This window comes from Pelecanus crispus, chromosome 2 (assembly GCF_030463565.1).
Source record: "Pelecanus crispus isolate bPelCri1 chromosome 2, bPelCri1.pri, whole genome shotgun sequence".
Classification (NCBI taxonomy): Eukaryota; Metazoa; Chordata; class Aves; order Pelecaniformes; family Pelecanidae; genus Pelecanus; species Pelecanus crispus.
In genome coordinates, this window is record NC_134644.1 from 136,631,273 (window position 1) to 136,643,410 (window position 12,138).

A 12,138-nucleotide genomic window follows, 5' to 3' on the forward strand; every position below is an offset into this window, starting at 1 on the left:
AGTTGCTTTTGACTAGTCTTGGTTGTAGGGGAAAGTTTTTATGTGTTTGAGTTACCTATCCATTTCTGAGCTACAAAAGAGAGGAAAAGAAGTGAGCGAAGGAATGACGAAGTCATGCAGCAAAACCAATTGTATTTCATTTTACGTTTTTTTAAAAAAAAAAGTGGACAGCTAAATAAAATTACTTTTTACTGTTAAAATTACATGTTGTTAACCTGTTTTTTTGTGTGTAATGTTCCTATTTACTATTTGCATATTTACAGCTGTTCTTTCACTTACAAAGAGAACGTTCCTTTCCTGAGCACAGAGCCAGATTTTATGCTGCTGAAATAGCCAGTGCACTGGGCTACTTACACTCCATAAATATAGTGTACAGGTAAGTTTCTGAAATGCATCCTTGTCTCGCACAAGTTCAAAATAGGACAAATTACTGATTAAAAACTACTACATGAAATCATCTTATGGGAAACTCAAACATAACAATTTCACCAAAACTTGAAGCTTTCAGCTGAAGAATCCTTGAGTCCTTGCCTCTGAAGCTCTTATGTTAGGGATTGCTGTTTTGAATTAATACATTTTGGTTTTTTTTTTAATAGGGATTTAAAACCAGAAAACATTCTCCTAGATTCACTAGTAAGTATGCAACATTATTTTTTGTTTTCTGTGTTCTCTCACAAAATTGACAGTTATGTATATCCACATGTTGACAATGTTCCATTTTTAAAATACCACTCTTTCTTAAACAGGGTCATGTTGTGTTGACAGACTTTGGACTTTGTAAAGAGGGGATTGCAAGTTCTGATACCACTGCAACTTTTTGTGGGACACCAGAAGTATGTTTACAACTTTCACAGGTTTTTGACCAGTAACTAATTAATGACTGTTGACTATTATTAATATTTATGTAACTGGAAGATCAAATATTCCATTTTGTACTGTTGGAGATTTGTATTCTTTCAACACACTCTTCCATGAAACCAAACCAAAACCAAGCTTCCTGCAGATCTGTCCTTTGTCTTTTTTACTAATACACAGTGTCTCCTACTTACTACCCACATCCCCATAACACATCTCTTCCTTCCTCCTTTTTTCCAGTCCTTTTCAAACATTCTGTTCCTCCCATATCTCGTAACTGCTGGCTAGACACAGGACAGCTAGCTTATGTAACAGCTGCAACAGATTTGCCAATATGAATCTACTTACCATATTCTGCCACTGATTTTTAGTAAGTTTATAAGGACTTAGTATCTGTGAGTCTCGAGCAAATTTTGCGTATGTGTGAAACTGAACTTGCTGACTGAGTTTCTTCAACTCTGTTGTCTCTCTTTACTAAAATCAGAATCTGGAAGTCTTGAACACATATGAGGGATTCACTGAAATGCCAGGATTACTGGCTTTGATAATCTGATAAATGTACTTCAAATTACAGAAAAGGCCTTTGAAGGCAGCAAAGGATGAGTGAGGAGCAGTATTCAGCTGAAACATTTGAACTAAAAAAAAACAAAAAAAAGGCAGGTCGGCAACATGTGACAACTTACCCTAGTTATGATCAGAGTAGGAATCCATAAAGCTGAGTGGTAAATGTGAGCTGAAACAGTATTTGTTGAATATTTTGGTAAGTTCAAAGGACAATGTATAGAACACTGGTAACTCTGGATCTGTTTGAGAAAATCTGTGGGTGTTTTTCCTGTGTTCAGAGACTTAGTCTTCACACTCATCTTGGACTTGCATGAATTGCAACATATGAGGATGCTGATGCTGTTGCTTCGTATGAGTTCTTAAAAATGTCAAGACTAAACATAGCAGTTGTCTATTAGCCTTACTAATGCAAGACTTAGATTCAAATCTTTCACGATCCTGCTAAAAGTGTAATGATCTTCTCAGTGTTTCTAAACACTGAGTTGAATGACTTGGTGAGTTCCAACACCTAAAAAGCTCAAACAAGGTTGTGAAAGATTAGAAAAAGCTTAAGTAGTTGAGTTCAAAATACTTCAGCTGCTTTTCATGCTTTTGCAGGGTCATCTATAGACAAATGAGTTACAGGGCACTCACACATACAGAAAGTTTGAGAAAGACTGATGTAATTTAACTGTGAGTTTCAGTCTGTGCCTTGTCTGACAATGCTAGTATCTATTTTTGAATTAAGTTTCAGAAGTTGGATAGTAGAATGATGGAAGTGAGCATCCCCTTGTTTTGAGAGGTTAAAAACTTTGTGTGCTGTAGATGAGGACTGAGATGATGATCCAGCCATGGTAATTCTATATTACTTAAAAAGAATAGTCTCGTATTATGAAGTGGCTGTCCTTGTGCTGTAGTGTTAGTAAACTCTGAGATGCTGTGCAGATTTCTTGCAAGGCAGATGGAAGCCAGTTAGCATTGTCATTCAGTGTTCAATGGTACCAGATGTTTATCACAAATCAGTCAAGTGATCTATTTGACAAGAATCTCTAGTTTAGCAACTCGCAACTCATGCCCTCGTTGAGGTTTACAGTGAAACTTAATATAGGTCATACAATTTCTCAATAATGATAGATTTGAAGCAGAATTAAGATCTTCTCCTTTCATTTTTGTATACTGGATGGGGAGCATGCAGGCTGGGGATGGCAGAATAGGCATGGCTAGTAGCCAGCTTCCTGAGAGATGTTGCCCCTGCAACAGTGCAGCAACCTATCTGAAATGTAAAGCAAGTTTCATAATAGAGGTGGCAAAGTAGTTTGGTAAAACAGTAGTGTGTGGGAAGTATTGTTTCAGCTGGGACAACAGCTGTCCTATGTGGTAAATGACCAGATGGTGACCAAGTATTTACCAGGTTTGTTGAAGGACAAGATAAATACTTAGCAGTCTTACAATTGCTATGAAGCAACTTTTCCTGACAGTGTTTACTGTGATGTGACTAAAACCTAGGTTTTACTCTTGCTAGCTTAATGGTCTAATATACTTTTTAATTTTTTTTTATTTTATTTTAGTATCTTGCACCAGAAGTCATTAAAAAGCAGCCTTATGACAACACAGTGGACTGGTGGTGCCTTGGTGCAGTTCTCTATGAAATGCTTTATGGGCTGGTATGTACTTAATATGGGGGGGCAGAGGTTGCTTCCCACCCTCCTTCCCCTTTATGCGAAGTAACCCTGGAGTGTTGTTAGAGATGCTAACTTTTGCAAAATATTCAAATACTTCACTTAAATGGATGAACAGTTTGTCTTGTACTTAACACAGCACCTGTTTTTCTCTTTTGGATTTTGTATTGCCTCTTGATGTCTAAAATTTTGCTCTCCAGTGAACTGCTGGACATCAACTCAGATGAAGACAAGTAGTCATCACTTTGAGGGAATGTGAGACTAAACTGAATCAACAGTGATAATACCCCATTAAAAAAACCCCAACTTATAAGTGAAATTTTGCCAAATACTGGGATAAATAAAATTAAAATACTTTTTTTTTTACTTGGGTCTCCCAGAATTTCTCCTAGCTTTTCCACTTGATGTAGCATTAAAACAAAAAATCTTACTATGCTGCTTCTAGTCATATGTCATCACTCCAGCAACAATCTGTTCTGTTAGTTTTCTTGAGTTTTATCTCCTCCCATAGGACCTTAAATAGGGAGATAGATTTGTTTTTCCACTCTCATGTTCTTTTCAGGCAAGTTCAATGGGAGCTTTGAAGCTGGATGGCATCTATGGCTACTTCTGAGTGTGAGAACATGTTAAGAGGAGGTGGGTGGGGAAGCTATCGAGTGTAAAGACCTGGCAGTGGGGATGACTCAAAGTTAGTGCATAAAAGAGGTAGATTTCTTCTTCTAGCACTAGAAGTGCTAGAAATACAAACACTAGCAGTTTGTATTTCTTATAGAATTATTTACTGATCCATACACATGAAACAAAATGTTGCATGTGGCTTGAAATTAATGTATAACTTTTATTTTTTAGCCTCCTTTTTACTGCCGTGATGTTGCTGAAATGTACGAGAATATTCTTCATAAACCCCTAGTTTTGCGCCCAGGAATCAGTCTTACAGCCTGGTCTATTCTGGAAGAACTTTTGGAGAAGGATCGGCAAAGCAGACTTGGAGCAAGGGAAGATTTTGTATGTACTGTCCTAATTTATCAAGCTGTACTTCATTTAAAGGGACATCACCAAATTTATGTGCACAGCGCAGGTTTAATAGTTGGAGATAGAGATTGCTCTGTTATGTCTGTCTCCCTTTCCCTCCTTTTTATTTCTTCATTAAAGACATCAGTCTGGTCAATCTCTGAAAGTTGTTGGGGACAGGAGAGAGATGATTGTTGTGGGATATAAATACTTTGAGCTTGGTTGCTGCTGTACCTGCCAGCAAAGGAAACACAGGAAACAATTCCTGGTGTAGTGGTCAGTACTAAGGTAGGTTTCACTGTTCATAGTGAAACTGGGAAATAATCAAAAGAAAAGGCTATTTTCTGGTAATGTCAGTTTAACTAACTACATGAAAAACAGTCTTCAGATGAAGAAGAGCACTAATACCTTGCAAACAGCAGCTCTTCTTTTTTAGCCTTAAAATCATGACAGATGCTTTCCCTGTGTAACAACAAAAACTTTGTTTGCAAGAAGGTGACACAAGAAAGTATAGATGTCTTCAGAACTGCGATGAGGAATGATCTAGAAGGACTCCGTCTGTTAATTGTGAGATCTTCATAGTCTTCTGCTTTGCAGCCTTAACGTTAGGTGGTCTGATGACCTTGTAACAGAGCATTTAGACAATCATAGAATCATAGAATGCTTTGGGTTGGAAGGGACCTTGAGAGATCATCGAGCCCAACCCCCCTGCAGTGAGCAGGGATTGAACCTGTGAACTTGCCGTTATTAGCGCCATGTTCTAACCAACTGAGCTAACCCCGCTGGTTGTTCTCACAGTGTGGAGCAAGATGAAGGATGGTAGTGTTTAGCATAGTTTTGTTGCTTTGTGACTAGTAAGCGTATTGCAGAGTTGTTGAAGCAGCTGCTTCTCAGTGATCTGCTTTACAAAAACTGACAAAACTTTAAGGCAGGAGCAGAGATACTAACAGAAGACACTCTTGCTCTGTGGTAGACTTCAAGGTGGTTGATTTTAAGTCTTAAAAGCAGAAAACACAATTATAGAATCACAGAATCATAGAATGCTTTGGGTTTGAAGGGACCTTGAGAGATCATCGAGCCCAACCCTCCTGCACTAAGCAGGGATTGAACCTGTGAACTTGGTGTTATTAGCACCATGTTCTAACCAACTGAGCTAATCTTAAAAGGAAACCAGTTTGTAGAGGCAGGCTAACAAATTTTAATTGCTGTTTTTACCAGCTGCAGCTTTTATTGCAAAGTAAACTGTGAATAAACAAACTGATGAAGGACTTGACTTCCTTATGTGCATGCAGTCTGAAGGAGTATTTACTGTGTTGCACAGGATGGATTTCTGAAGCATCTAAAATCTTTATTCCTTACTGCAGCTTGAAATTCAAAAACACCCGTTCTTTGAATCTCTCAGCTGGACTGATCTTCTTCAGAAGAAGATTCCACCACCATTTAATCCTAATGTGGTAGGTGTCTGGTGCTGTTTCAGTTCATACCTGACAAATTTCTGCTTTTGTGGGCTCATCTATTTGCAAAGAATGTTTGTTTCAGAATGGTGAAGAATGGGAACCCCGCAGTGCTGACTGGCCTTCTGAGCAGTCATTTTGAGCAGTGATACTGTCTTTTTTTACTTAAAACTCGATTTGACATTTTGCTGTTTCCTCTGCTCATTCCTGTCAAAATACTGTCAATTTTTGTGGGGTCTGAAGACCAAAGAAGAAAATACAGATAGCCTCTGTATTTGCAGAGTTTCCAAAAGACTGATTTCCTGCTTTTTTTGTAGTTATTAAGCCTTAGTTGCAGCTTTTCTTTATCCTCCCTTCAGTTTAAACTGTGTCAACCTGCAACTGCTTGTCCAAAAACTCGGGGGTGGGGGAATGAGGAGGAAATCCTTCCTAAAATCACATGAGGTGCGATCTCACAAAGGCAAGAGCATCACCTTTTGTTGAGTTTATGTCTGTTTGGTGAAGAAGCCTTAGCTGTCTGGTCTCTTCTCTCTGTGACTAAGTATTACTGTGCTTTAGTCCTCAGGTGTGTTACTGGGAAGCTGATCTATCATAACAACAGTACTATTGCTAGAATTTAACACTTAAAGTATTATTGATGGAAAATGGGAGAAAGAAAATTTGGTGTGGTTTGGGGGGTTTTTTTGTGGGTTTTGATTTTGGGGGTTGGGATTTTGGGGGGGGGGGGGTATTAGTTTTTGCATTTCCCTAACATTTAAGAAGGAGACATTTCTTCTTATATATTAGGTTTATCAAATCATAAAGGTGTGTAGGCTTTGGCCTGAACTCCAGCCTAAAAGAGACAGGCAGGCTTTTAATAACTTTTCAGGGATGTTGTGGTGTGCTTCCTTAAATTTCCTGTACTTAAATAGGAAAGAATGACATAAAGTAGATTTTGAAATCTAAAGGACAAGCACAAGTTTAAAACACAGTATTAATAAGACAACTGATAGATCTTTCTGTTTTCTAGGTTGGACCAGATGATATTGGGAATTTTGATGCAGTGTTTACAGAAGAAATGGTCCCATACTCAGTTTGCGTTTCTTCAGATTACAACATTGTTAATGCCAGTGTCCTAGAGGCGGATGATGCGTTTGTTGGATTTTCATACGCACCACCTTCTGAAGATATGTTTTCCTAGGAAGTTAGAAGCCAACAGTGTTCTGGAAGTCTTGGGGTGAACTGAAATGTTAGGGTTATGGACACATTCCAAAATAGTGTAACTAGTGCCTCGTTTGGTATGTAGGTTTGAAACCTATGAACAAACTTTCTCTGCTGTATAGGACGAATTTGGGCATTTTGGATGGCTTGCTTTGGGGTTTGAACTGTTTGTTCCTGCTGCAGAAAATATTTTTTAAAACCTTTAAAAAGCATTCTCTACGTATTTTTTAAGCAAAAAACACTGACTGTTCTCCTCAGTCCCTTCAGGTTTACATTCGTACCTATCTAAGACTTGTCTGGCACAAACAGCAGTAAATTTATAAAATGCTTTTGTACCTATTTACAGTGACTTTGTGCTTGAATTGTAACTATGCAAATCATCTTTTGTATATCCTGGTTTAAAAAAGTAAATGTTTTCCCTGTTACATCAGTTTGAAATATATGTTAATTTACCTGTCAGCACTTAAATGAGGGGTTAATATAAGTTAAGACCGAGATTGTTAAAGGACTTCTACAGAATGAAAAGTTGGTTGTGTAAAACTGGATTGTTGCTCTTGCGCTTGTTGAAGCACCCATTCGTTCAAATGGATTATCTGAGGTATGGGGGATTACTCAAAGCAAGGACGGAACAAATTAATTGGATTGATTTGATAACATTACTGATCACGTGTTCTACTTCTTGTTCCTCCTTGCGGTAAACATGTCTATATTTCAACTACATTAAAAATATTTTTGGTTAAAACTCTGCTTTTCCAAAGATACAATATGCAATAATCACTGTTACTTTAAAAGGCCATTTTGCTTTGACCTTTTAGGGGTGGGTGGTGAGGGGATCATGCCAAATATTAGGGATTTTTCTCACGTATTTATAGTTTGAAACACTAATATGTTCCAAATTGATTGTATTGATTGTATCATACCTACTTGTCTTCGTTCCAGTTGGCACCATTTTTAAATATTCACTTGACATTGGGGGGGGGAATGTAAATTACGCTGATAATTTTAAAAATGTGAAAAGCTGTTGTATTTCTTGTAACATACACGTGTATGGACAAACTGATAATTCTGAACAATTTCTGTTTAAGGAAATTTTTTTTAAACAATGTAAAAATTGCAGTTACAGTGTATAAAGGCCTTTCACGGTAGTAGTTTTATTATATATATTACTTGTAAATAACAACTTATTTTTGTCTGTTACTTCAAAAATGTTCTGTGGTTTTTGTTCATAAACACATTCAGTTAAATGCCTTGATGTGAGAGAAGTCTGATAAGACACTGATGAGTAGCAAGAGTTAAATGTTAGATAAATTTCAATATCTAAATCATCTCATTTTTGACAAAGTAAGAACTAGCCAAGAGAAACGCTATCTATAGCGCATCAAGATCAGTTAAAAATTGAGAATATTGGGGAAACGAGTCTATCAAATCATAATTCTTTTGAAATTAATGTTGTGTCAACAGTGAAACATTAGACAAGTGGAAACTAAAACAGGACTCCTTGCTTATCTCAAGGAGTATTTTCTATAGCACTATCTCCTGCTTAGTGCTTAAGTGATGCTGAGCAGTTGCTATGTGCGCTGTTGGAAGGAGTGGCTCAGTAAAAGTAGTAAGAATTGACATTGGCATGGAAGGGAGGTAGGAACTGTATCGTTTGTGGGAGTGGACTGCTGGCTTGGTGTGCATTTTCCATAGTGCTGCTCTTTGGAAATAGCTGTGCGGCTGTTCAGGACAATCGACAACTACATGAATCCTGTTCTTGCAGTTATAATCATTTGGAAACAACAGCCTTATCCTTTTCTTGTTTTGTTGTTTTTTTTTTTTTTTTTTACATATGTCTTTCTGATGGATTGGAAAGCAGAAATTGATTGTAAGAAAAAGGTATCCATTCTCATACTGAATTTTTACCCTCTACACTCCTGAAATGATTGTGGGCTACTGTAACTACCTTCTTTTTATGGCAAGGAAGCACATACTGTAGCTGCTCCCAGCAAGGCAGTGCAGTACTGTGGAGAGATGGGAAGGAGAGGGGATACTTGCTACTGTGGGAGCTGGCACCCATTTTAGTTTCTTTGTCTTGTATTTCCAAGATGCCTATAACTGGCTGCCTGACTGGGTGAGGACTTTGGTTTTTTGGGTTTGTTTGGGTTTTTTTGTCATAAATTTGGGGTTTCTTTCCTTTTCTATTTAAAAAAAAAAAAAAAATGGCAGTGGTAGTTGAAGGTACTTCTGGGAGAGCAGCTTAATAATTGCTTATTAAGCTTTTTACTTCAGCAGGCTCTGCCTTTTTGGCAAAGTGTGAATGTGTTAAACATACCACTTGCAATATTTAAGTTCACTTTGTTCTACTGTAAGTTTGTATTGTGTAATGCCTCGGTCGGATCAGGACTTCTAAAGATAACAGACTGTGTACAACATCAAGCAGCAAAGCCTCCCCGTACATCTGTTACCTAGTGCTCTCGTTCTGCATCCCTGCATTTTGTGACGCTGGCTTTCAGAGCCAGACGGCGCGGTTCAGAGTGTGGTGGCCCCTTCACCCATGCTAAGCTGAAAAGTGAAATCTGAAGCAGTAGTTGTGGTAAAGCCTAGATAGGAGATTGCTGAAGAACCTACACTGGAACCACCTGTGGGTACCCCCTTCCTGTTTTGCCAGATACGTAATAAAGGGAGGTAACATTTGCCTTTTTGTGACTAATGCAGGGGGTTTTGGCTGCCCATAGCAAAAGGGGATTGCTCTCCCCTGAGAGGTGCAGCTGAACCCCAGGAGTAGGCGGCCTTCGCTCCTGGTGCTGTGGAAGCAAAGGAAGTGTGCTGCCTCTGTGCTCTGCGTTTTTTTGGTCTGGGAAGAGCATGAGAGACAAGATGACTGACTGAAATGCTTGGCAGTTGTAAAAATGTGAACTGAAATACAACAGAAAAAGAGTTTAGAGGTGCTGTCCTGGGAGGTAAGTTTGCAGATGGCTGGCATGCTAAAGGCAGCAGTTAGATATGCAGTATTTATTAATGAAAGGGAGAACATAGTTTTACAAATATGTTGTCTTTTAGGACTTAGAGGAGTGGCTGAGGGACCTGGTGTTGTTTAGCCTAGAGAAGAGGAGGCTGAGGGGAGACCTTATCGCTCTCTACAACTACCTGAAAGGAGGTTGTAGTGAGGTGGGTGTTGGTCTCTTCTCCCATGTAGTTAGCGATAGGACGAGAGGAAATGGGCTTAAGCTGTGCCAGGGGAGGTTTAGGTTGGATATTAGGAAAAATTTCTTTATGGAAAGGGTAGTCAAGCATTGGAACAGGCTGCCCAGAGAGGTGGTGGAGTCACCATCCCTGGAAGTGTTCAAAAATGGGCAGATGTGGCACTTTGGGACATGGTTTAGTGGGCATGGTGGTGTTGGGTTGATGGTTGGACTGATGATCTTGGAGGTCCTTTCCAACCTTAATGATTCTATTCTAGTTTTACTTTCATTAAAAAATAATCCAGCCACCAAGCCAGGAAACATGAAATTAACTATCACTCTCCCCTTAATTGTTTTAGTGGTGGACTTGGTCGCGTTAGGTTAATGGTTGGACTGGATGCTCTTAAAGGACTTTTCCAACCTAAACAATTCTACAATTCTACTTAGTATGCTGTCAGTCCATGACCCTCTTCTAGCGCCCTGCGCAGGCCTGTGCCCACAGTCAGGCGAGGGCAGCGCACCCCACAGCAGCCGCGTGCTTCAGGGGGCAGAGTCACGGCCGCTGCGCCTGTGCAGCTGCGGGTATCGGCGGGGCTGGGCTGGGCTTTTGCCCTCGCTAAGGCGCGGGGGGAGCGGTTCGGGCGCTGCCCGTCAGGGGCCCGGCAGCGGTGGCCGCGGGAGGCCGAGCCCGCCGGGGCCGGGCGGGGGGAGCTGTGGCGCCTGGGCCCCGCGGTGCCGCTGGCTCAGGGCCGCGCCCCAGCCCGCCAGCGGGCGGCGGCGGGAGCCGCCTCAGGGCGTGAGGGAGCGGGCACCGGTAGCCCCGGCCTGCGGCGGGCGACCCAGCGTGGTGTGGGCAGCCTGGCCGCCCTCAGTGCCCGCTGCTGCCGACACAGCAGTGCTGAAAAGGGGGGTGTAGGAAGCCCGGCGAGTATTTTGGGGAGGGCGACGGTGAAGTTTGTGAGGAAGGGGTGCTGATGGCGGGAGCTGGAAGCTGGGAGGGCGATGTTGGGCATCGTGCCGCGCCACACACGCTGGGGTGGGGTTAGCTGGCTGCGGGGGGCACGGACGAACACGGTCACCCCGGTAGTGGGACTGGTCAGACTCTATTTTTTGAAGCTTAGGCGATGACAGTGCTTAGTGCGCAATGACCTGGGCCACAGCTTAGTCCTTCCTAGTCGTGCTTGGTTGTCCTTTCCTTTCTAGCCCGGGGAACGCAGGGTCCAGGGAGGTGACGGTGGATCTGTGCGCGTGTGTGCTGCTTTAATCCCTTCTTGCTGAAGATTTCAAGGGATGGAGCAGTAATCATGTAGGAGTAATCCTGAAGGAACTAGGAAAAAAATCCCTACTATAAATTCTCTTTCAACTTGCGCTTAAAATTTGATCCTTCAGGCACTAAACACGTCCACCAGCCCACAGCGTACAATTCTCAGCGGACAGGGTTTACGCTGCTGCCATACGAGCGTTGCACGGGTATCCAGTTACTCCTCTCTTGGATGCTGATCTGTTTGTCCTCCCGTAGCCAGTTCTGTGAACTCCTGCAGGGGATCTTTCATACGCTATGAGCTTTGCTTCCTCATCAGCCCAGTAACTCTGTGTCTTGTCCTTTACCAGGTAGCTAAATCTATTTTTGAAGACTTAAGTGGCGTTTCATATTGGTCATCAACAGAGAGGACAAAGGACACTTTGTAGAAGAAAATCTGTAAGACAGTAAAACAGATACACAAATACTGTATTTTGGCCTTAGTAATTCTCCCTCAAAATTCAGCAAAGTAGCTTCATGGTACAAGATTCTACTTTAAAAAAAAAAAAAAAAAGCAGAAATGTGGATAATACACAATGAAAACGGCGCTGAAGAGCACAGTCAGCCTCCAAACCAAAATTGTAGTTGTGAAAGTTTTGTCTATGGGAATCAGAACTGATCTTCTGTGTACAGGGATGGAAATAAGCGTGTGCAAGATCAACACCTTAAGTGGGTGCTACAGGCAGTAACAGCAGAGTAGGAAAGTCAGATTTAAAGAAGGGAAAAGGTGTTGCCCAGTTTCACACTTCTAACAGCTATGACGGACTTCTCAGATAAGGGAAATGTTTAAGTCTTACTTTTGATAGGCTGATTATACATGTAAAATATATAGGGGAGGTTAAATTAAATGCAAGCTTTAATTTCATGGGTTAGGGAATTGGGCAGTGAAATAATTCACTGAGAAAAGAAAACACTAGAGCATTCTTCAGGAA

At 40.8% G+C, this 12,138-nt stretch overlaps 1 protein-coding gene across 2 annotated transcripts in view; it reads left to right on the plus strand.

Moving 5' to 3' along the window:
• Positions 1-7,871, plus strand: part of SGK3 (serum/glucocorticoid regulated kinase family member 3) — a 36,545-nt gene extending 28,674 nt beyond the window's left edge. For both annotated transcript variants that reach the window (XM_075728266.1, XM_075728267.1), the window contains 7 exons: positions 264-376; positions 597-633; positions 747-833; positions 2,967-3,062; positions 3,927-4,082; positions 5,453-5,542; positions 6,552-7,871. In XM_075728266.1, the coding sequence (XP_075584381.1) occupies positions 264-376; positions 597-633; positions 747-833; positions 2,967-3,062; positions 3,927-4,082; positions 5,453-5,542; positions 6,552-6,722 (750 nt within the window). In that variant the 3' untranslated portion in view covers positions 6,723-7,871. The remainder of the gene's footprint in view (positions 1-263; positions 377-596; positions 634-746; positions 834-2,966; positions 3,063-3,926; positions 4,083-5,452; positions 5,543-6,551) is intronic.
• The last annotated feature ends 4,267 nt before the right edge of the window (positions 7,872-12,138 follow it).